The sequence below is a fragment of the Mustela erminea genome, chromosome 10, assembly GCF_009829155.1.
Source record: "Mustela erminea isolate mMusErm1 chromosome 10, mMusErm1.Pri, whole genome shotgun sequence".
Taxonomy (NCBI): Eukaryota; Metazoa; Chordata; class Mammalia; order Carnivora; family Mustelidae; genus Mustela; species Mustela erminea.
The window spans coordinates 12,401,002-12,426,117 of record NC_045623.1 but is presented as its reverse complement, the minus strand read 5'-3'; the positions used below and the strand labels follow the sequence as shown (position 1 = coordinate 12,426,117).

The 25,116-nt window shown below is 36.5% G+C and overlaps 2 protein-coding genes across 10 annotated transcripts in view; both read right to left on the bottom strand.

Moving 5' to 3' along the window:
* PHTF1 (putative homeodomain transcription factor 1) overlaps positions 1–16,639 on the bottom strand; it is a 66,458-nt gene extending 49,819 nt beyond the window's left edge. For 7 of the 9 annotated variants that reach the window (XR_004289761.1, XR_004289762.1, XR_004289764.1 and 4 more), the window contains exons 1-3: positions 15,542–16,096; positions 15,153–15,227; positions 14,436–14,492 (exon numbers count right to left, since the gene is read on the bottom strand). Coding sequence is in view for 1 of the 9 variants with exons in the window: in XM_032360939.1 (XP_032216830.1) it covers positions 14,436–14,492; positions 15,153–15,197 (102 nt within the window). In the remaining 8 variants the exon portion in view is untranslated. Of the gene's footprint in view, positions 1–14,435; positions 14,493–15,152; positions 15,228–15,541; positions 16,097–16,570 lie in introns of those variants that run through there. The other 2 variants (XR_004289766.1, XR_004289768.1) reach the window with 2 other exon arrangements.
* A 1,292-nt stretch (positions 16,640–17,931) lies between these two features.
* Positions 17,932–25,116, bottom strand: part of RSBN1 (round spermatid basic protein 1) — a 50,421-nt gene continuing 43,236 nt past the window's right edge. Inside the window, exons 5-7 of the mRNA XM_032360947.1 lie at positions 24,527–24,694; positions 23,145–23,253; positions 17,932–22,505 (exon numbers count right to left, since the gene is read on the bottom strand). Of these exons, the coding sequence (XP_032216838.1) occupies positions 22,035–22,505; positions 23,145–23,253; positions 24,527–24,694 (748 nt within the window). The 3' untranslated portion in view covers positions 17,932–22,034. The remainder of the gene's footprint in view (positions 22,506–23,144; positions 23,254–24,526; positions 24,695–25,116) is intronic.

Below are 25,116 nucleotides of genomic sequence, written 5' to 3'. Positions count from 1 at the left end.
GCAGTGCAACTGGCATTTTCCCCTGCTCTCCTGGCACTCTCTTGCATTCATTTTTCATCTTCCAAATACATGTTCATCTACTATCTACTGAGATCTTCCTCCTCAATCTTCTTCCTGGACTTTGTGGATGTATTCATTTTATACAACCCCTTTATGGATTCCTTTCATGTAATTTAGTGGTAACTCAGAAAGGAGAGATTATAAATGTGTGTGGCCAATCTACCATGTTTAAAATCTAGTGATGAATTTTTTTTTCTGGGCATGAAGAAAGAATCCTTTCGGGGACTTTGTCTTCTACCACCTCGAATTAAAAGTAAGTTTGTGAATTACCTTTTGTGTTTCAAACTCCCGGTTTATCTAACAGTTTTGTTTTACTACTATTAATAAATAAAACTTTGAGAAGATGGATTTTAATTTTATACTTAACATGTGTAAATGCTAATCCAGTTTTAGAAATTAGGTATTTAAGCATTAAAATTAAAGTAAAAATGAAAGGTTATAGCCATTTGCTATTTCCCTCTTTTAGACATTGAGCCAGTACTGATCTTTAGTTGTTTAACTAAATAGTTTTGGCCAAACAATTTCTCTTAAGTGGGTCCTATGTTTCTATCCAATTGAGCTATAAATTATAGATTTTATAGAAGAAAGTTTTAAAATCCTAAATGTAATAAAATTAAATCTAAGGAGGAATCAAAATTTGAAAGTCACACATTTCAGAGAAAAAATTATCCTTTGAAAAACATGTACACTAATTTTTGAAATGTGCATAATATCCATGGGAATAAAAATTTGGCTACATACAATCAGAAATGAAAATTCTAAAAGTAAAAATATCACTGTATTATTTTCTAATAAATGAAGACCTTGTAGACCTTTATTTCCTTCAGACAAACACCCAGAAATGGGATAGATGGATCAAATCAAAGTTCTATTTTTAATTTTTGCAAAAGCCTCCATACTGTTTTCCATAATGTTTATACCAGTTTACATTCCCACCAACGGTATATAAAAGTTCTCTTTTCTCTACATCCTCACCAACACTTATTATCCTTTGACTTTCTGATAAGAGTCATCATGGCAGGTGTGAGGTGATATCTCACTGTGGTTTTGAATTATACTTCCCTGATTATTAGTGATGTTAAAGAGCTTTTTTAATATACCCATTGGTATATCTTCTTTGGAAAATGTCTGTTCAGGTCTTTTGTCCATGTTTAATTGGATTACTTGTTCTTAGCTATTGAGTTGTAAGAGTTCCTTATAGATTTTGAATGTAAACCCCTTATCAGATATATGGTTTACAAACATTTTCTCCCATTCCATAGGTTGCCTTGTCATTATTGCTTCCTTGGCTATGCAAAACACTTTTTAGTCTGATATGGTCTCACTTGATAATTTTTGCTTTTGTTGTCTGTGCTTTTTTGTCATATTCAAAAAACTCTTGACCAAGGAGCCCCTGGTATCTTCTAGGACAATTTCAGGTCTTACATTTAAGTCTTTCATCCATCTTGAGCTGATTTTTATGTGTGGTGTAACATAAAGGTTTAGTATCATTCTTCTGCATGAGGATATCTACCCAGTTTTCCCCAAATCATTTATTGAAGAGATTCTTTTGCCCATCATGTATTTTTGGCACCTTTGCCAAAGAGTAGTTGACTGTTTCAGCATAGGTTTATTTCGGGGTCTCCATATTGTCCCATTCATCTATGTGTCTTTTATGCCCATATCATGCTGTTCTAATTACTGTAGCTTTGTAATATAATTTGAAATCAGAAAGTGTGATGCCTCCGACTTTGCTCTTCTTGCTCAAGGCTGCTTTAGCTATTTGGAGTTCCTTGTAGTTTCACATGAATCTTAGGACTGTTTTTGTTTGTTTGTTTGTTTGTTTGTTTTTGCATCTGTGAAAAATACCATTGGAATTTCGATAAACGGCTTTTAATCTGTGGATCACTTTGGGTAGTATGGACATTTTAACAATATTCCTTCTTCCAATCAATGAACATAAGATATCTTTCCATTTATGTGTGTCTTCTTCAATTTCCTTCACCAATGTTTCATAGTTTCCAGTGTACAGATCTTTCACCTTTGTGGTTAAATTTATTCCTAAATATTTTATTCTTTTTGATGCTATTATAAATGGAACTGTATTCTTCATTTTTTAATAGCTCGCTATTAATGTATAAAAATTTTCATTTTCATTTGTCTCATGATATTTTTTATTTCTTCTTTGACCTATTAGTTGTTCAAGAGTATGTTGCTTAATTTCCACATATTTGTGAATTTTTCCATTTTCATCCTGTTACTGATTTCTAGTTTAATTCCATTGTGGTCCAAAAAGTTACCTGAAATAAATTCAGTTTTTTTAAATTTGTTAAGACTTGTTTTATGACCTAACAACTGATCTATCCTGGATATGTTTCCATGGGTGCTTGAAAGGAATGTATATTCTGCTGCTGTTGGATAGAATGTTCTTTATAAGTCTGCTAGTTCTATATGGTCTACAGTATAGTCCAAGTCCAATGTTTCCTTATGGATTTTCTGTCTGGATGATCTATCCATTGTTGAAAGTAGTGTACTGAAGCTCCCAATGATTACTGTATCATGTTTGTTTATATTTGCTTTATACATTTGGGTACTCCCTATATTGGGTGCATAAATATTGAAAAATGTTATATTCTCATTGTTTTCTTTTTTGTCCTGATAGTTTGTTTTTAGTATAGAGAAATGTAACAGATTTTTATATATTGATTTTGAATCCTGTGACTCTACTGAATTCATTTATTATCATTGTTTCTGGTGGAGTCTTTAGGTTTTTCTAAATATTGTATCAAGTCATCAGCAAAATGTAACAGTTTTACTTCTTCCTCTTTGATCTGAATGCTTTTTATTTCTTCTTCTTGCCTAACTATTCTGGCTAGGACTTCCAATACTATGTTAAATAAAAGTGGAAGAAGGGCATTCTGTCTTGTTCCTGATCTTAGAGAAAAAGCTTTCAGCTTTTCACCACAAAATGTAATGTTAGCTGTCAACTGTGAGATCTCGTCTTTTGCGACAACATGGATGGGCCTTGAGAGCATTATGGTAAGTGAAATAAGTCACACAGAAAAAAATATATTTGATTTGATTTGATTGATGATTTATCTTATATGTAGAATCTAAAAAAAAATTAAAAACCCTAAACCAACAAGCTTATAGATACAGAAAAGAGATTGGTGGTTGCCAAGAGCTGGGGGTGGGAGAAATGGGTGAACTGGATTTTTCTATTAGTTTAAATAAATTGAATAATAATTAAAAGTAATATAATAAGAAAACATTGGCCTCAAAAGACTTAGATATGATGGGCTGAACAGATAAACACAGAATATTCCATCCACAAGCAACAGACATATTCTTTCTCAAGTGCACACATTAAATTCTCCAGGATGGATTATATTAGCCACAAAACAAGTCTTAATAAATTTAAGAAGAATGAAATTATATCAAGCTTTTCTGAACACAATGGTATGAAACTCTACATCAATTACCAAAAGAAAAGGAAAATTCAGAAATACGTGGAGATTAAATCACATGCTACTAAAAAAAAACCCCAATGAGTCAAAGAAGAAGTCAAAAGAGGAATTTAGAATTTGAGAACAAATGAAAATGAAAATGAAAATACAACATACCAAAACTTATTGGATGAAATAAAAGCAGTTCTGAGAGGGAAGTTCATAGTGATAAATGCCTACATTAAGAAAGAACCCTAACAAGTAAACAATATCTTAACTCTACATCTCAAGAAACTAGAAAAGAGGAACAAAGTCCAAAGTCATAGAAAGAAATAGCAAAGATCAGAGTGGAAAGAAATGAAATAGAAACTAAAAAGACAATAGAGACGATCAACAAACTAAGAGCTGGTTTCTTTAAAAGATAAACAAAATTGACAACCGTTAGCTACACTTACCAAGGGAAAAAAAAAGAGGACTCAAACAGAATCAGAACTGAAAGAGGAAATGTTACAACTGACAACATAAAAACAAAGGATCATAAAAAAACTAATATGAACAATTATATGCCAACAAATTGGACAACCTAGAAGACATGGATAAACTCCTGGGGGGGGGGGACCTCTCAAAACTGAATCAGGAAGAAATAGAAAATTTGGACAGACTGATTAATAGTAAGGAGATTGAATCAGTAATCAAAAACCTCCCAACAAAAACAAAATTCCCATACCAGATGGCTTCACTAGTGAAGTCTACCTAACATTCAAAGAATTAATACCAATCCTTCTCAAACTCTTCCCAAAACAGAAGAGGCAGGAATGTTTTCAAACTCATTTTATGAGGCCAGCATTACTCTGATACTAAAACCAGACAAGGACACTACAAGAAAAGAAAATTACAGGCTAATATCCCCAATGAATGTAGATTAAAAATTCTCAACAAAATATTAGCAAACTGAATTCAACAATACATTAAAAGGATTACACACCTCAGTCAAGTGGGATTTATTCCAGGGATGCAAGGATAGTTCAACATTCACAAATCAATCAATGTAATATATTACATTAACAAAATTAAGGATAAAACATATTATCATCTCAATAGATGCAGAAAAAACATTTGGCAAAATTCAACAATGATTTATGATAAAAGCTCTCAACAAAGTAGATACAGGGGGAATGAACATCAACATAATAAAGGCCATATATGGCAAGCTTCATTTTTTCATTCACTTGATTTTCTAAATATATATTACTAATTCACCTTGAAATACCTTGTAAGTCTTAAAAATCTGTTCCCAATATACTCAAACACAACAAATACCAGTTTCTCTTTTTTCCCTCTTGAAGATATCCATATCAGTTTTCTGTCTTTCTGCTTCTTTCTAGTCTCCTTGTTTTCCAGGCCCAATACGAACTGTCATCCTTGGACATCTCTTAAATATCCTGGAATTCCCTTTACCTCTCTCTGTGCTGGCTATCCTGTTTCCTATACTATGATTTCCTCTTTTTGGTTTACTCATTCATTATAATACTGTGTATGTTTTCCCATGCTTTTTGAGAGGGGACATGGGTCATGTATTTTTTTGAAACTTTGAAGATCTGAATATGTCTTCATGTGGTATCTTATACTTGGCTAACAAGCTTGGCATAAAAACTCCAACAGTATGGGTTTCAGAGAGCATCTAGTTTGTTGAACACATGCACACCAGGACAATGACATACCCCAACTCCACAGGGACATAAGCTCCTATGCTCTGGATCCTCCCAGACCTTACCTATGCATCTCTTCATCTAGTTTATCTGTATCCATTATCATATCCTTTAATAAACTGATAAATGTAAGTATTTCTCTGAGTTCTGTAAGCCACTCTAGCAAATTAATCAAACCTGAGGAAGGGAGCACGGGAACCTGATTTGCAGCCACATTGGAAAGAAATTATGGGTAACCTGAGGACCTAGTACTTACTATTGGTATCCAAAGTGGGGTGGCAGCAGTCTTGTGGGACTGAGCCTTTAACTTGTGGTATCTGACATTATATTATAGAACTGAATTTAAATTTACATAGAGAGCTGAATTGAATTGTAGGACCCCTCCAGATGGTTTCAGGAAGAACTGCATGGTGTTGGGGGAAACTTCCACATGTTTGGTGACAGAAGGAAAGTGTCTGTGTGAATAGTAAAAGAGACTCACAGGAGAAACATACAAGGTAGACTGAACGAAGTTTTGTTTGTTTGTTTAAGTTCTGAAATAGGATAATGTTCCTTAGTATAGGTGCTAACGACTCAAAAGATCATTTCATCAATGTAATAAAGGCCATACATGACAAACCCACAGCTAACATCATACTAAGCAGTGAAAAGCTAAAAGCTTTCCCTCTAAGATCAGGAAAAAGAAAGGATGTCTCCTCTCACCACTTTTATCAAAATAGTGCTGGAACGCCTAGCTGCAGCAATCAGACAAGAAAAAGAAAGAAAAGGCATCTAAATTGATAAGAAAGAAGTAAAACTGTTCTTACTTATAGATTATATGACACTATATATAGAAAACCCAAAGACTCCCCCCAAAAAACTATCAGAATAAATGAATTCAGTAAAGTTGTAGGATGCAAAATTAACAGAAATTTGTATCATTTCTCTATACCAATAAATACTAGCAGAAAGAGAAATTTAAAAACGATCTCACTGACATTTGTATCAAAAAAAATAAAACATATAGGAATAAATTTCATCAAGGAGGTGAAAGACTATATTCAAGAACTTTAAGACATTGATTAAAGAAACTGAGGATGACACAAATAAAAGATATACCATGGCTCATGGATTGGAAAAATTAATATTGTTAAAATGTCCATAATACCCAAAGCAATCTACAGATTCGGGAAAATCCCTATCAAAATACCAATAGCATTTTTCACAGAACTAGAACAAAATAATCCTAAAATTTGTATGAAGCCACAAAAGACTAAGCAATCTTGAGAAAGAAAAACAAAGCTGACAGTATCAGAATATCAGATTTCCAATTATACGACAGAGCTATAGTCCTCAGAGCAGTATGGTACTGACACAAAAATAGACACACAGATCAACACAATGAACAGAGGACCGAGAAATAAATCCATGACTGTATGGTCAATTAATCTACAACAAACAAAGCAAGAATACATAAGGAGGAAAAGTCAGTCTCCTCACTAAACGGCAGGGAGTTGAAAACTGGACAGCTACATGCAAAAGAATGAAACTGGACCACTTTCTTAAAGCACATGCAAAAACAAACTCAAAATGGATCAAAGACCTAAATGTAAGATCTGAGACCATAAAAATCCTAAAAGAAAACATAAGCAGTAAAGTCTCAGACACTGACTGGTCTTAGCAACATATTTATGGATATGTCTCCTTGGGCACTGACAACAAAAGCAAAAATAAATAAGTGGGACTACATCAAAATAAAAACCCTTTGCACAGTAAAGGAAACCATTAACAAAATGAAAAGGCACCTTACTGAATGGGAGACAATATTTGCAAACCATCTGTTCAATAAGGGGATAATATCCAAAGTATATAAATAACTCATAGAACTCAACACAAAAAAAGTAAATAATCCAATTTAAAAATGGGCAGAGGAACTGAACAGACATTTTTCCAAAGAAGCATACAGATGGCCAAGAGACACGTGAAAAGGTGCTCAACATCACTCATCCTGAGGGAAATACAAATCAAAACCACAATGAGATATCACTTCACACCTGTCAGAATGGCTAGTATCAAAAAGACCAGAAATAACAAGTATTGGCAAAGTCGTGGAGAAAAGGGAACCCTCATGCACTGTTGGTGGGAATGCACATTGGTGCAGCCACTAAAGAAAACAGTGTGGAGGCTCCTCAAAAACTTAGTTACATAGAATCCAGCAATTCTACTTCTGGGTATATACCTAAAGAAAACAAAAATACTAATTCAGAAAGATTCATGCACACTTATGTTTACGGCAGCACTACTGACAGTGGCCAATATATAGAAGCAACCTCAGTTTCCAGTGATAGATGAACAACTAAAGCAGAAATGGGAAATACATACAATGGAATGTTAGTCATTAAAAAAATGAAATTTTGCCAGCATGAGTAAACCTAGAGCTAAGTGAAATAAGTCCAAGAAAGACAAATATCACATGACTTCACTCATATGTGGAATCTAAAGAACAAAACAAATAGACAAACTAAATAATAAACAAACTCATACTTACAGAGGACAAACTGGTGGCTGCCAGAGGAAAGGGGAGGTTAGGATGGGCAAAACAGGTGAAGGGGATTGAGAGATACAAACTTCCATTTATAAAAGGAGTAAGTCATAGGGATGTAAAGCACAGCATATACATATATATATATATATATATAAATATATATATATATATATGGCAAATATAGTCAAGAATATTGTAATAAACTTTTGTGGTGACAAATGATAACTGCACTTAGCGTGTTGAGCATTTTGTAATATATATAAATGTCAGATCATTGTGTTATACAGCTGTAACTAATATAGGTCTTCTTAAAAACCTTTCCAATATTTGGGCACCTGGGTGGCTCAGTGGGTTAAGCCTCTGCCTTTGACTCAGGTCATGATCTCAGGGTCCTGGGACTGAGCCCCACATCGGGCTCTCTGCTCAGCAGAGAGCCTGCTTCTCCCTCTCTCTCTTTGCCTGTCTCTCTGCCTACTTGTGATCTATCTCTGTCAAATAAATAAAATCTTTTAAAAAAAAAACCTTTCCAATTTTAAAATGTGTATATTTCAGTTCTGATAAATGTATTATTTATCTGATAATTTCTTCCCCTCCATGTATTTCCTTTTCCTGAAACACCTCTTAATTGATTATTAGGCTTCCTTCATGAACTGTATTCAGTTTTCTATTTTCTTTTTCCTTGTTTTTTTTTGTATGATTTTTTGTGAGAAATGACTGCAACTTTACCTTCCACTTTTCTACTAAATTTATTGCTTATTTTTGTTTTCTGGTTTTCTTTTTTATTATAGTCCATTTTTTTCTTTTTCTTTGTTTTCGTACGAAGTATCCAGTCCTTTACACATATTAATTATATCTTTAAGAATAGCATTCTTAGGACTCTTTTGTCATTTCTTTTATCTCTTTCTTTTTCCATGGGTTTCAAATATTTGATGATTTTCAACAATCCATTTACACTTAAAAGCAAGGCATTAACATGCTGAATGAGGGTTCAGCGTGCAGTGGGTGAAGTTTGTTAAGCAGCGGTCCTCATGGTAGAGGGGTAGGCAGCCATTTAATTTCCAGTACACTTTGGTCTTTCCAGCTGGTCAGTTTCTGCAAGAAGCAATTCCAGTCTTCTGTTGGAGATCATAAACCTGGCCACCAGACTTTTACTTCATCTCCATTATTAGTACAGTATTTCACCCCACTCTTACTGTGTCTGCTGTTCCAGAATCCAGAACTTCTCTGGTTCAGCCTCTCTAGACAGCAAGCTTCCATCCAACCTTCTGTCAGAGTTAGTGAGGGTAACTATGTGGCCATGTAGAATAAGGAAGAGGATCTGGGGATCGGTCAATTCCCCCTTATGAATGGCTCAAACAATCTTACTTTCAGTTCCACCTCATACCTGCAGATATGCCTAATGCATCTAATTCCTGTGTCTTTCAGAAATTAAATACAGGAGCTTTACAGAAAGATCGTTTGTTTCCTGTTGGCATTCCTTACTATAGATACTTACATTTTTACTTTCTTCACTTTCCAACTTTCAAAATTATGTTAATAGCTCTCATTTACAGTAGTCTCTCCCATTCCTTTAATCCTTGTGGGCTATCTTTTTCTTATGTATTGTAATTTTAGAGGAGTTTCAAAAGAGATCAAATAGATCAAATTAAGTCACATATGCAAATAATCATCTTCAATGAGGAGTCTCATCTGTCATGTACCCCACCATCCAGCTTAAGAAATAAAACATTATACATACAGTTGAAATCACCTTTATGCTTATGATTAGCCCTTTAGATATTTTTCTATGAATAAAAAAATAATAAAAAAATTTCTAGGTATGCAATCACGTCTTTTTCAAACACTGATTTTCATTATTCTAATATTAATTAGAAAAAAATTAAAAAGGGGCACCTGGGTGGCACAGTCAGTTGAGCATCCAGCTCCTGGTTTCAGCTCAGTTCGTGATCTCAGGTCATGAGTCCAGCATTGGACTCCACCCTCAGTGCAGAATCTGCTTGGGACTTTTTCTCCCTCTCCCACTTGTGCTCCCTCCAAAATAGTTTTTAAAAAACAAAAAGGAAGGAATGAAATACAAAAAATACTACTTTGAAGGGACATATGCACCCGATGTTTATAGAAGCATTATCTACAATAGCCAAATTATGGAAGCCGCCCAAGTGTCCCTAGACTGATGAATGGATAAAAAAGATGTGGTGTACAAGTACACGCACGCGCGCGCGCGCACGAGCGCGCGCACACACACAAAGGAATATTACTCAGCCATCAAAAAGAATGATGCCATTTGCAACAACATGGATGGAGCTAGAGAGTATTATGCTAAGTGAAATAAGTGAAACAGGGAAAGACAAAGACCATATGACTTCACTCATATGTGGAATTTAAGAAACAAATGAGCAAAGGAGGAAAAAGAAAGAGAGAGGCAAACCAAGAGACAGACTTTTTTTTTTTTTAAGATTTTATTTATTTATTTGACAGAGACACAGCAAGAGAGGGAACACAAGCAGGGAGAGTGGTAGAGGGAAATGCAGGCTTCACATTGAGCAGGGGTTCCATCCCAGGACTCTGGGATCATAACCTGAGGAGAGGCAGATGCTTAACAACTGAGCCACCCAGGCGCCCTAAAAGACAGACTCTTAACTATAGAGAACAAACTCCTGGTTTCCAGGGGGTTGGTGTGTGGGAAGATGGGTGAAATAGGCCAAGGAGGGCACTTGTCTTAATGAGTACCAGGTGATGTATGTAAGTGCTGAATCACTATGTTGTATACCTGAAACTAATATTACCTGTATGTTAACAAGAATGTAAATGAAAACTTAAAAAAAAAAAATTAGAAAACTCATCTTAGTAAATATATCCCAAGGGATATGGGAGTGACTATGTTGAGCTTCATCACTGAAAATGATGTTAGACCTTAAATTTAATATACTCTCCCAATTAAGGAATTTTAGAAGATACTTTCCATTGGGAATATGTATGACATTCTTGTGTGCAACGTTATGATTCTATGTTTTTCCATTGGCATGACCTAATAAAATAGTTATATTGAGATACAATTTACATATTATAAAACTCAACCTATTTTCAGGTGTGTAGATTTGGTACTTACAGTAAGTATCCTCTTAATCACTTTGATCTATTTTACCCATCCATCATCATCCACTTCCTCTCTGCCAACCACCAGTTTGTTCTCTGTATTTAAGAGTCTGTTTTGTCTCCTTTTTTGTTTGTTCATTTTTTGTTTCATAAATTCCACATGAGTGAAATCATATGGTATTTGTCTTTCTCTTTCTGATTCATTTCACTTAACATTATATCCTCTGGGTCCATCCAAGTTATTCAGATAGCAAGATCTCATTCTTTTTTATTAATATTCATACATATATATACACACACACACACTCACACACATATATGTATATATATACACACACATATGTATGTATATATTATACGCATGTATATGTGTGTGTGTGTATATAGAGATATATATATCTCTATATACACATAGATATATATATCTCTATATACACATAGATATATATATCTCTATATACACACACACACACCCCACTTCTTTATCCATTCATTTACTGACAGACACTTAGGTTGCTTCTGTATCTTGGCTACTGTCAATGATGCTGCAATAACATAGGGGTGCAAATATCTTTTTTGAAGTAGTGTTTTTGTTTTCTTTAGGTAAATACCCAGTAGTAGAATTACTAGATCATATAGTAATTCTTTAATTTTTTGAGCAACTTCCATCCTGTTTTCCACAGCAGCTGCACCAATTCACATTCCCACCAACAGTGTACAAGATTTCCTTTTCCTCCACATCTTCACCAGTGCTTGTTATTTCTCGTGTTTTTGAGTTTAGCCATTCTGACTAGTACGAGGTGACATCTCATCATGGCTTCGATGATGAGTGATGTTGAGCTTCTGTTCATGCATCTGTTGGCTATCTATATGTCCTCCCCTTGGACAAGTATCTATTCAGGTCATCTGCCCATTTTAATCAGATCATTTGCTTTTTTTAGTCTTGAATTATATGAGTTCTTTGGATATTAACCTCTAATGGATATATCATTTGCAAATATTTTCTCCCATTCAGTAGATTGCCTTTTTGTTTTGTTGATGGTTTCCTCCACTGAGCAAAAGCTTTTTATTTTGATGTAGTCCCAATAGCTCAATTTTGTTTTTGTTTCCCTTGCCTGAGAAGACATATCTAGAATTTCTATGACCAATGTCAAAGAAATAACTGGCTATTTTCTTCTAGGAGTTTCAAGTTTTCAGGTCTCACATTTGGATCTTTAATGCATCTTATTTTTGTGTATGGTACAGAAAGTAGTCCAATTTCATTCTTTTTCATGCAGCTGTCCAGTTTTCCCAGTACCATTTGTTGAAGAGTGTCTCTCTTTTTTTTTTAAGATTTTATTTACTTATTTGAGAAAGAGAGAGAGAGAGCGCAAGCATTCATGAGCAGGAGGAGGGAAAGGGGCAGAGGAATAAGCAGACTCCCCAGCTGAGCAGGAAGCCCAACGTGGGGCTCCATCCCAGGACCCTGAGATGATAACCTGAGCTGAAGGCAGTCACTTAGCCAACTGAGCTGCCTGGGTGCCCCAAAGAGGCTGTGTTTTCCCCATTGTATATTCTTGACTCGAACTGTATTTTTATTATGTAATTTCTAATTTTACTGTAGGTGATCTCAAGTTAATATTGCTCATTAATTTTGATTTTTTTTTAATTTATATTTGTATAATCTGTTTTTAAATTGCACTAAATATTTTGTATCCTACACTTTGGTCAATATTTGTCTAAGACTTAAACATATTTAGACTTAAACATATTTAAAAAGATATCTCGGTTTTTCTCTCACCACCATTAGACAATGAAATGCAGGTTGTCTCTTGTTTGCTGTATTCTTAGCACCTAGAACATTGGTACATCAGCTCAGCAAATTCTTTAAAGTTGTCTTTAATTTTATTCTTTCCACTGCTGCTAAATTACAAGTATACATTAAGGAGTTATTAGGTAGATTACCTTATGACAGAATAATGAATAAAAACAGACATAACAGGTGGTGTTAATTAAACACAGCAACAGACACCGAGTTCCTAGTATGAAGCAAGACAGTCTAAGAATGTAATACCAACACAATTCCTACCCTCGAGGCCTATGAAGATGCACAGGTTAACAAGTAACTTTGATATGGTTTACTAAAAGGTAGGTAAGCATAAAATGGCATGGAATTAAGAGACAAGAAAATCTTTAGTTGGGCAGCAGAAGAAGGTAAGGCAAGTTTATAGCAGTAAATAGAATCTTCTTAAGGATAAGGAAACTAAAACTCAAGAAAACTACACTGCTGCTCAGATCACAAGGCTAGAGATAACAAAAAGGAAGATCTAACTCCCAGTTCTGTGCTCTTTCCATTACACCTTACCATCAGTACTTTACAGCAACCCCCAAAGACTAACAGAACAGGGTTTAGAGAGTTACAAAAATAAAATGTGGGTGTTATTCATCCTACCCCATGTCCCTTCAATATAGAAAAATCAAGGACTGTACAAAACTGTGAAAGTTAGCCATGTATCATGTAGTTCCAAGAACTCGTGAGTTGACTGACCCATAAAAAGAATGCACCCTACAAGTGTTGGTTAAATATATTCCACCCAAGATTTAAAGGCGCCAGTCCAATCAATGTGACTTAGAGATAAACAGAACTATTAAATGATATGTATGTGTGGGTGTAATACATTTTTTTTAAGTGTTAAGAAAGGGTCTGCAGTAAATCTTTAAGATAGCAAGGTCCAAAAACAAGAATCTGCCAGCCATTATTCAGCACTTTCCAAAGAAGTGAGACCCTGAATCCATAGATCTAAGTATTAAAGTCAATATAGAGAGACATTCTTTTAAGGGCAGGGATGGTCTTCGGGCTTTTCCGTATCTCTCAAGACTATCCAACTACATACAGCCACCAAGCAACCTTCCCATGACTAATTTGCACCATCGTTCCGTCTCCCCAGCACATGTTGAGCCCACAACCCTGACTTTGGAACACTGTTTAATCCTTCCCTCCACTACTATAAATTAATAAACTTGCATTCTGAATCCATGTCAGTTTTTGGTTGGTTAAAATAAAATTACCCTAAGAATCTGCTCAGTTCTGAGAGCATTGAAAACTTAAGACCATACACTAAACCAGTAATTGAAAAAGTGATTCAGGTCACAAATGGATTTGATTTGGCTTGCACGGGAAGAGAAAAAGGAGAAAGAAGAAAAAAAAAGAGAGAGAGAAGAATGAGGTGGAAGAGGAGGAGGAGGAAATGTGGGAGCAGGGAAGACACTCTAAAAAAATCTGGATATTTCACATTAAAATGCATCTTTCCAGCTTCTCTTGAAAACTCTGAGGCTCTGGCAGTTCCGGGGCTGCACTGCCCAAGATTAAAGCTGACCAGCATTAAGCAGCCACAGCCCCCTTTACAGGGGACATTTGCTTTCTAATTCATCGTAGAGCAACCACTTCTTTCTATTTCCCTGATACTGAGGCCAAATGTCAATTGTCATTTGTCATTCTGCTTGCAATGTTGTCTTCCTTAGAAACGCCAAAGAATAAAGAATAGCCACAGTTGGTGGATAAGGGCAGATTTTATAAAAAGTACAATCCATCCTTCACATTAATTCAGCAAAACAAAGCTAGAATCAAAGAAATCAATTTACCTTAATCTGAGTCTGTTCGATTGACTTTTCCCAGATCTGCTGATCATATGCTCCAATCTGAAACAGGGAGCAGGCTATTAAATGTTGCAAAGGATAAATCCTTCCATTGAGGTAAAATCTCACACAAGTCATGAAACTATTAAGTATCAATAGGCTATCTGGAAATGATTATGATTCTCCGAGGTTAGAATAAATTATTGTTTCCAAGGGCCGTTTCCTTCAAAATTCTAAAGCGGCTGTATCTAAAGGTAAGTTAAAAAGCTATGTCCAAAATATTTCAAATTATTACCTTACAAGACATTTCCACTTCGTAAGGAAAACATCAGTAGGAAAACTAGAGAGGAATAAAAGGTAACAGGCAGCTCAATAAGACTGTTGACAGTATCAATCTGAGCTGTGAAGATAAAAGTTTCAGGTCTAAAAAAACCCAGCAGTTTGATCAGAAGCGAACTTTCAAAGCCTTGCTGTAGCACAGCACTGTGATACGATCTGGAGGAGGGAGGAGACTAGAAAATCTTATTCGAGGACGTGGAACTGAGTTTATAAGACCTAATGACCTTGTGCATCAGGTCTTCCATGTAAGTTGAAAGATACCATGTAGGAATTCCTGGCACTACCAAGCCTAAGAGAAACTAACGGGATATTCTTTGCGGGAGCTTTTGGAAGGAACGATGCTTTACCCAAAAAAAAAAAAAAAAAAAAAAAAATTGATATTACCTTCTTTTGGTACCACGATATAGCATCTCTCTCATTTGAGGCCATCTGTGTCTCCAGGCAGGGAATGGGATTTCACTGAAAATGAAGGAAAACCAGTCGGTGAGTCCAGTTGCTGAAAGGTGCTCTCCCAGTTTGGGGAGCCAAAATCGCTTCTCTCAGCCTCTCCATGAGCTGCTGACTGTCTCTCTCCGGCTGTTTGCCAGGAAAAAAAAAAAAAAAAAAAAAGACAAAAACAGAAGCAAACCAAAAACCTCTGGCGCAGTGGCGCCCCAAGAAGCCTCTCTGCGATATTTGGTGCGAGTGTGTTGAGGGATGCAGGGCAGGGAAAGGGGTGCTGGCTGCAGCTGAGCTGCACGCCCCTCCTCCGCTCGCCGGCGTCCGGCTCTCACCTGGTGCCCGCTGCCCCGCAGTCCGGTGGCCGGGACCTTCCTCCTCAGTGGCCCCGGCCCCGCCATGAGGCCGGGGGCGAGATGGCGGGCCCGGCAGGCTGCATCTTCCCCCCGAGGCGGAGACGCCAGAGCGGCCGTTACCATGGAGACCGCGGAGGCCGCCCGGGCCTCGGAGGCAGCCGGCTGCCCAGCGCCCAGAGGAGGGCACTCTGTTGCCGCAGACCCGGCGCCCTCCAAGCCCGACCTACAGGGTCACCAGACGGTCCCCCGCCCCTCCCCCCCAGAAGCGAACAATGAACTGGGAAAGGAGGGGGATAAAAAGTGAAGGAGGTCTTCGCCCGCCGCCAGAGTAGGCTAAGGCAATGGCGGAAGACTCAGTGCCGGCTGTTCGGGTGAGGGGCGAAGGCCGCCCGGCGCGGGAGGCAGCGGCTGCGGGGCGGCGAGCGTGCGTCCTACTAGGCCGGGCCGGCCGGCGGGCCGTGACTCAGCCAGCGGAGAGCTGGGCGAGGGCCGCGCCGCAGACCACGGTGCAGCCCCGCAGCGGCTTCCGCTTTCCGGGTTTTGGTGCTAAGGTGGCTCCGCCCCCGCCCAGGCCCGGCGGGGCATGGAGTGGTTGGGAGCCACTGGAGCGTCAAGGCCAAGGCAGCTACCTCGGATCAGCCTCCAGGTCACTTCCTGAGAAATGACTTCCCCAGCCATCGATCTAAAGGGGGTCGGTCTTGGTGCTCTAATAGCTCCCAGTTCCTTCCTTTGTAAGACTTATCTTTGTTTTACAGGTTTCTTTGTACTTCAGTATTTACTATCCGTCTTCCCCAAAGGGCTGTGGGCTCCGTGCAGAGCGAGCCTGGGGCCTAGCCTGGGGCCTGGCTCATAGGTTCTTGACTAAATGAACGGATGTTCTGAATTTACGCTGTCCTGGGACGAAGGGGCGAGGTGGGCTGCGGCTTAGGGACTTGCTTCCTCTTGTCCAGGCTGATTGAGGTCGGGATAAATGGAACGGTTGCGCTCTAAATGAAAATTTAAGAGTACCTTATCAAGATTTTAAGCTGCTCTCGTCCTCTATACTGCACGGGTTTTTGTTTTCCGTTTTTTGTTTTTTTGGCCATTCATGGAACACTGACGCCTAACGGCCATTCCCACTCCACTTGAAGCAGTGTCCATGCTTGCTCAGCATGAAGCATCTGAGTCAGGTAAAGCTAGTAACAGATAAGGATCACACCGGTTACCACTTCAGAAAGCCTAAGAAATGTGGTTCTAGGTTTTAAAAACATATTAAATCGGGGTAAGGTGAGGGCCCATTTTACTGAAAGAAAAAAGCCACTAAGAAATAAAAGTAAATCCCACAGAATTAATTAAAAATTATTTCACCCGGGCTTAAATTATTTTTTATATTGTACACTTATGGTTTTGCTTCCTGACAGCTTTTCCCTTTAATTCTATTGGGTTTCAGAAAAAATGGCCAACTTAAAAACGGATAAATGACAAATGAAAAAGGTCATCCCTGTGTATCTAAATATCTGCTTTAAGACAAATTACATTTTACTTCACTGCTTAGTGCACAGAGACTTTGGTGGGGGGGGGGATTCATGGAAGAATTGAAATCAGTAAGTTGCATTTTGGAATAGTAGGAAGTAGCAAATCATCTTCCAGGTGACCCTTTTTACCAAGTTCTCAATGCTTTCTGAGGCTGCCACTGAGCACTGCATGGGCTTTGAACCAAGAACTGCATTTAGATCCCTGCTTCAGTTAAAGAACTGTGATATTATGCAATTTATTCGACCTAACAAGCCTATTTTCTCACCTGTATTTATTGTTACCTTCGTACTAAATACTAAAGGCTGTGAAGATTAAATGAGATACCCTCCTAGAAAGTGCCTGGCCCTTGACAGTTACTCAGAAAACATTAATTCCCTTCCTTCTTGTTTCCTAATCACAACCAAGGTCTATCAGGACTTACTAAGTATCTCAAAGAGAAGTTCACACAAAAATTGCTGAGGAAAAAAAATCCATTGCATTGTGTCACTTAATACATCCAAAATATATATCACCATCTTCATTAACTAACACTGTTTGCACATACTTTGAAAAATATCAACATCAATTAAAATTAAAAATTTAAATTTAAATTAAAAATTTAAGATTGTCCTCTCAAGTAGATATAAGCATCAGAAGGCACAAGTGCCACAAATGCCAAGTGTAGTTTTTCTTTGTCCCAAAAACTAGTTGCATCTCTGTATGCATCCCCTTTTCTTTAGGGAAGAAAAGTCACAAGATTTTCTAAAAGATTAGGAGATGACAGGGTACACAGAAAGTGGGGGATTAATATTTTAAAAACAGGTTCCAGGTAGCCAGAATTCACATGCACTATTCATTTTCTCATGAAACATAAGTAAAGGACAAATCAGACTTCTGTTTATTAAAAAAATACTTTACAGGGGAAAAAAAAAAAAAACCTCTATGCATTCCATTGTCCTATTTTACAAAGAAATAGCTTAACAATTTAACACACTTAGACAGCTACAAAAAGCACTGTGTTAAAAGGATTATTATTCACACAAATTTAGATTTAAGACTATTCATTAAAAACCTTTTTAAAACACTCGTTAATGTCAATAAACAAACTAAGGCCACACAACGCAAATAGTCCGCCAGGCAAATTATACATTTCATCTATATGCAAAGACCTCTTAGATAAATTAAAGCCACAGGAAAAAAAAAAGTCTTAGCTGCCAATCAAAATGGAGTTTAGTCACAGAAAACACTATTACATGAAAATTTACAACAGGTGATAGAAGTAGTACATAAGTATTTCTTTAGAGAATTGAAAAGTGCTATATTAAGAGACAGTGGTCTCAACTACATGCACAAGTGGATCATAAAAAATTTATGAAGAAAATGGAAGGCCATAATATTTATGGAGATACTTGCTTTTAAAGCAACAAACTTTCAGGATGAGGATAGGTCCCTTATGTGCTAAAGAAAAACATTTGTCTTGTACATTTCCTCTACTTACTGCATGACCAATAAATACAGCTACAACTTGTTTAAAAAAAAACTTGGCAGAAATATGAATTTCTGCCATGTACTAGTGAAAGGCTCTTTTTTTTTTAAACCTGTAGCAATGATAAAATAGATTAGAAAGACACAAACTCAATTATCCTAAAGGTATAAATGCAAATAAATTTTAAATGGCAAATACAGATGAAAATATAATGGGCTAATATTAATGATCAAGAATATATTTACTAAGGGTTTTCTTGAATCTTGGAGTCTTGTTTCTAAATTAGTTTTCATTCTAGACACTATAGAGGGAAAGGCAATAAGCAAAAGTTTCTCCAGGCATTAAGTATGAACTTTATACCTATTAAGACTGACGCAAGATGTTACAAGACATCTTTTCCTAAGGTTTGGTAAAGGGTTTTAACAAGCTCCATTTCCCCCCACAAGAGCTTGTAGTATTAGTCAACTGATATTCCAACTCTCCAAGGGGAAAGGGCACCTCTCGTTTTTAATTAAAAATAATAAAGTACCAGTCAGACAAATTCTAAGCACTGAATAAGCAAATTAAAAGTACAATTAAGCTTAGGAATTCATTTTTAAAGAGTTCAAACTTTGGAGGGGAAAACTAATATGTAGGTTTTTATTATTGCTTTATGAATTTGGGATACCTCTGAATCATAATCCTACTCCTAGCATATCTTGGTAATTACAGAATGCTTCTGGGGCAGGGGGAAAAGACGTTTATCCTTATTTATGAATACCATAAAATCATTCTAGTTACTAAGTTAGGAATATTCATTTATTGGGTCCTTTCCATAAGCACATTTTTAAAATATCCCTCTGCTCCACAAAATACTCAAACTTACAGCCACATTCTGCAAGTAATCTCAAAGAGTTGGCACAACAGATAATATACCAAAAAGGAAGATCAGCTTAAATTTCAGTTACAACTTCACTGCCATCACTACTTTACAAATCAGAAGACGCCAGATTGCTCCATGCCTCACTCCACCAAACCAAATAATTTCAAGATTTAGAAAAGTTGCAATCATTTGTATCACTCAACTAGGATACAACTTTGAAAGCAGTAAGGAACTCAAAACTTGAGCTTTATATTCATCAGTCTTTAAAGCATGCTATTAAATCTAATACTCACATAGGACATTCAGTTTCCAGATACATTACTAGCTAAATGTTTCTCTCTCCATTCTATTGCAATTCTAACATACAATGAATTTATTAGTACATGATTTTAAACATTTGTATACTCTTTTAATGTGTTTATATTGGAGGTGAGGGTAGAATGTTTATAAAAGGAAAATGGGGATTTGCTTTTGATTGTAGGTCTTTGCAGATCCGCTGGTTCCTGAGTGATTATACACAGTGCTGGCTGTCAGGAGACAGTCTCCTTGTTTATTAGTAATGACCAGCTTAGATGACAGATGGCATCTGCTGGATGGCAAGTGGGAAATGGGGAAATCGGATCTTGGAAGACAAGAAAAATAAAAATAAAAAAAGTTTTTGCTTTAACAACCTTGTTCTTCATGATTATTTTAAAAAGCAAATGTTGCCTGAGAAGAATTCTACTTTGCACAGCCTACTAAAGCTCTATGAAATTCTTCTGGACAGAAAAACAAAAACAAGAAAACCCAAATCCACATACTTTTGTGATTAACCCCTCCCCCCTCCAAAATAACAAAAAACACCCTCAAAGGCAGGTCCCTTTAAAAACTAGTCTTGATAAACTAGAATTTACCCTAGAATTTATACCCAAGATTTTAAAACACCCCTGCAATAATCACATTACTTTTCATACCATTCTAATTACCTTATTTACAAAGATAACTAAAACCAACATCACTTCCAATTCATAAATGGTTTACACTGAAATGTTTCTCTATTTGTCTTCATCCTTTGTAACAGAGAATACATACATATACATATATATAAGGAATAATACAGATTCTAACTAATCACTGCAGTATTTGCTGATGGTTACTTTTCTATCGGTTTACACAGTGACCTCTATACTTTGCTAATATGCATTTAACTACACAACAATATTGCACAACGTAATATTTATATAAGATTTAGCCTATTTCAGAATATTTTAGAGAAAATTCATATTTGATATTTTAAAAGATGCAGCTAAAGTTTTCATGGTGACAGACATAATAAAGCAGCATCTTTTTTGCCTATGTTAATGTAAATATTCCAAATCTCACCCTCCAGGAAAAAAAATCTCCAAATTGCACAATAACCAGGTAGATACAAGAATCTGGTCTTAGGTGTGGGGAATACTCTTCCTTTAATGAACAAAAGGCCTATTATATTATTAACTAAGAGAAAGTGAAATGTGTATCATGTTAACATTCTAAAATAATAGGAAGTTAAGACCACACTAGCTATATGAACTGTGCCTACTAAGCAGTAGGTTACCTGAAGCTCTAGGATGAAGTCTAGTGCCATATTCTTTATTAGGCCATAGCAACACAGAATAATAGTAAATAAACCCAAGTATTCACCAGTTCAAACTGTGAATTAAGTGTCTCAACAGATCTTTATCATGAAGAGGTTGATGCCAAATGACAAAAACAGTTTTTCCTAAGTTTCATGCACAAAATATGGCAGCCTCATCAGAAAGATTGATATCATTCTCTTAAGTTTGATACTCGTGATCAATTTAGGAAGCAAAAGTATCCACACAATGTGTGAGAATGCTAGGTAGCAGAATGATAGAGTATCATGTCAACATTATCTCTTTATCCAATTATCTTCCATAGTTACCATGTATTCTAGAAGAGATTAATGAACCATGGAAAATGAATGACCAAGGACTATTCATCTTTAGATATTTTTAATTGAAATATCCACTGGGCTTTAAATAACAGATACAAAAAAGACAGTTTGGATCAGAAAGTGCTGTGCTTTCTCTTTTGTTAAGAAACCAGAGAGCCACTGAATTTTCCTTAGAAACTACCTGTTCTTTATGGTTGGAACTTACTTGCCCATGTACAAGATGCAGGAACTCTTTCTTGCAACCTATGCCATCTTTACTGTAGAAATTGAATCTGTGTCATAAAGACACAAGTACCAAAGCATAAGTCTGATCTTCTATCGTAAAAACAGCAAATATGGCAAGAGACAAGGCAAGATAAAATTAAGGGAAGTGAATAATTTACCAAATAAGAATCTGTTATTCCCGAGAATTCTCAGTTTGATTTGAAGAAGAGATTGAATTGTTACCTCACACCTTAAAACAGAAAGTAGCAGCAGACCCACTATTACATACTGTACTAACGGGATAAGATACAACTCTTAACTTTGCATAATCTGTGTAAAAAAGATATGCTTGACATTTGTGGAATGTCATTTCTCTTTATAGAATTATAGGCAAGATTTCTCCAATAAAACTTAACTTAAGCCAGTTATAAAACTATAACTTCACATCAAAATTTAAAAAAGTTAAAAAATGTGTTTGAGTATGTACATATCACACAGGAGTGCTCGAATGTTCCTGTAGATTGTGTTGCTGGTCAGAGTCCAGTCTACTTTCCACCTTTAAAACTGGAATAGGCTGAGTTATCTGATCTTGCTGTAGTTTAAGTTCCGATGAAGGGAAGGATGATGAAGCAGTTGTCAAAAGCTGCATCTCTCTGCATGTTTCCTCAGATTCAGTTTTTACCCTCACACACTGTGAGTCAACTTCTAATTCTTGCTTTCCGGTTAAATCACAGTCCACCATAGAACTGCTTTCTGTGTTGTGAGTGGCTTCCACAACCGGGTGGTACTGTTTAAGCCTTATATGCCAAGCTAAGCTGCACACTGCTGACACGGTTTTGAACTGATGAATGACATTTCTAGGGATGAAGTAAATATCATTGTCACACAGCTGAATTCTGGCGTAGCGAATGCCTTCCCGCCTCATTTGGTTTAGTTTCGCTTCATCCACCCACTGTACACACTGCAGAGTAAAGAGAAGTTGCATGACACTTTAAAATATGTAATAATTTTGCCAAATAAAATATCAGAATGAATACAGGGAAACAGTAGTAGAGCCAAATTAAAGCCAAGCAATACTAAGTGACAGACAACTTTCTGAAATTGCCTATAATGCTTGGGAAACACTTTTTCTCATACTTTCTACCTCTCTAGTAACAAAGTACAGGTTAAACTCAGGATGGCCTAAGGAATTATTTAAACAACTATTCCAAAACCCAGCTAGGTATCAATAATGTATTCTCTGCCACACAGAAGGGCAATATTTACTTGCTCCTGTGTTCTTCAACCTTCTGCAGGTTAAGGACACACAGGACAATGGGGTTATCAGCTGAGACTACTTCCAGCCAGAACTGAGCAGCTTAGACCCTCTGGCCATCTGGGCCCACCTGGCATTCCAAAGATTAAAGACTGCCAAGCATTCTGCTTGGGAAGCTTGTTTTAATGACTTTCTGACACACTCCACACGTATCTTTTAATAGTAATAAAATTAAATTTGCCATCCCATGTATCCAACTATAAGATCAAATGCAAAATAAAATGGGTAACAGGCACTTATTTCTATTATCTCACTTGAAAGGTAATAAAAAAGCAAGAGTTTTACCTGGGAAACCGGGGGTTCATGAAGGTCTAACTGAAGTCTCTGTACAACATCAGTAAAATCCTCAGCATGAAAACAAATCACATCTTTGGTTATGCGAGGTTGGTCACTCCTAAGATTAACAAAATCAAATTTTAGAAACATGCATCTCATAATGGAAGATGATGACAAATTTCATTTCTCCTATTCCTGGAAATGGTACTACTAGCCTAGAAGTATACCCACAGCTCCTACAAATAGAGTGTACATTTGCTTTTTTAATCAAGAGTTAAAAAATAAATAAAACAACAATAAAGCTGTTTTTAAAAAAATGAAAACTAGATCAGTTGTTACAAAATCAAAATAACAAACACTAAAAGCAGTTTCATTCTAAACTAGCTACATCTGCATCCTCTCACCACTCTGCCCCATTTCCAGCCCACCAGTAATGTCATCGTCAGGATGGAACAAAGTGGAGAGAAAACATATCAGCCACATAAATATCATGCCTTCAGTTTCCAAAGGAGAGAGGGGAAAAAAGGCTAAGCAATGTACTTGAAATACTGTCGAGCTATGATTGAACTCTACTTCTAAAAAAGGTTCGAGCAAACTATAGGAATATTGAAGGCCCTGAAGTTATAAATATGAAAAACAAAACAGTTTTAAAATAAGCTAAATTCAGTGCTCTGAGCTTTTGGTTCCAATTGAATGTAAAAGGGTGCAGCCACTATTGAAAATAGTATAGCAGTTCCTCCAAAAATTGAAAATAGAATTATGAAATGATCTAGCAATTCCACTTCTGGGTATATACCCAAAAGACTGAAAGCAGAGGCAGGAAGAGATACTTGTTCACAGCAGCCAAAAGATGGAAGCAACCCAAGTGCTCACTGAGGAATGAATGCAGAGAAAACAAAATGTGCCATATACATATAATGGAATACTATTCAGCCTTAAAAAGGAAGGAAATTATAGCACTTGGTACAATATGGATGAACCCTGAGGATATTATGCTAACAAAAATAGGCCAGTCACAAAAATCTACTGTATGATTCCACTTATATGAAGTATTTAAAGTAGTCAAATTCACAGAAACAGAAAGTACAATGAAGGGTACCAGGAGCTGGGGAGAGAGGAGAAAGGCAGTTATTGTCTAATGGGTATAGAGTTAACAGTTTTGCAAGACAAAAAGTTCTCTAAGTCTGCTTCACAATAATGTAAATATACTTAACGCCTCTGAAATGTACACTTAAAATGGCAAAGATTTTTCATTTAAAAAATTTTTCATTTTTTATTTTGTTAGGTATATTTTACTGCAATTTCAAAAAAAGTTACTCCCCAACCTTTTAAATTGAGTCCACATTTTCTCAAACATTAACCAACCTTGTAGTTTAGTTCCCTTAACTTACCATTCACCAAACTGTACAGCTTTCAAAACCCCAACAGCAGCCGTACTCTGCCAGTCAAACCCCTGACCTACATGGTCAGCATGAGCTCTTGTCCTGTCTTCAAAGAGGACTTCACGGGGTTCACTGGTCCGAGGTAGGTACTGGAGATTTTTAATTTCATTCATTGATCTGGAGTTGATATGGTTGTGAAGTAAAGCAGGGGTAAGTATTAACAGCAATAAGGTAAAAAAGTCTGCTAAAATATCAAATTTTAAATAAGACCAGGACTAATAAGGATTCAATGATTCTGATCATGAGCATTTAACACATTATATTGCAAAGCTTAATGAGATTACCTTCTTCCCTAAGGATGTCATGGTAACACAAAAGCTGTATCTTTGATTTGAATACATAAAATGTAGTTTTCTAAAACTAAACTCGGAAAACATAATTCAAAATTCAAGGCTGTGTGTTTCTCTACCCCGAGCCATCTTAACCCTCGAAACATTCTACTAGACCTGATTCAAGATGGCAAACTGAGAATGTACTTGATCTCCTTCTACATTAAAATCTTAAAGTAAGAGGCTTCAAACTAATATGGTAGGGGTGAG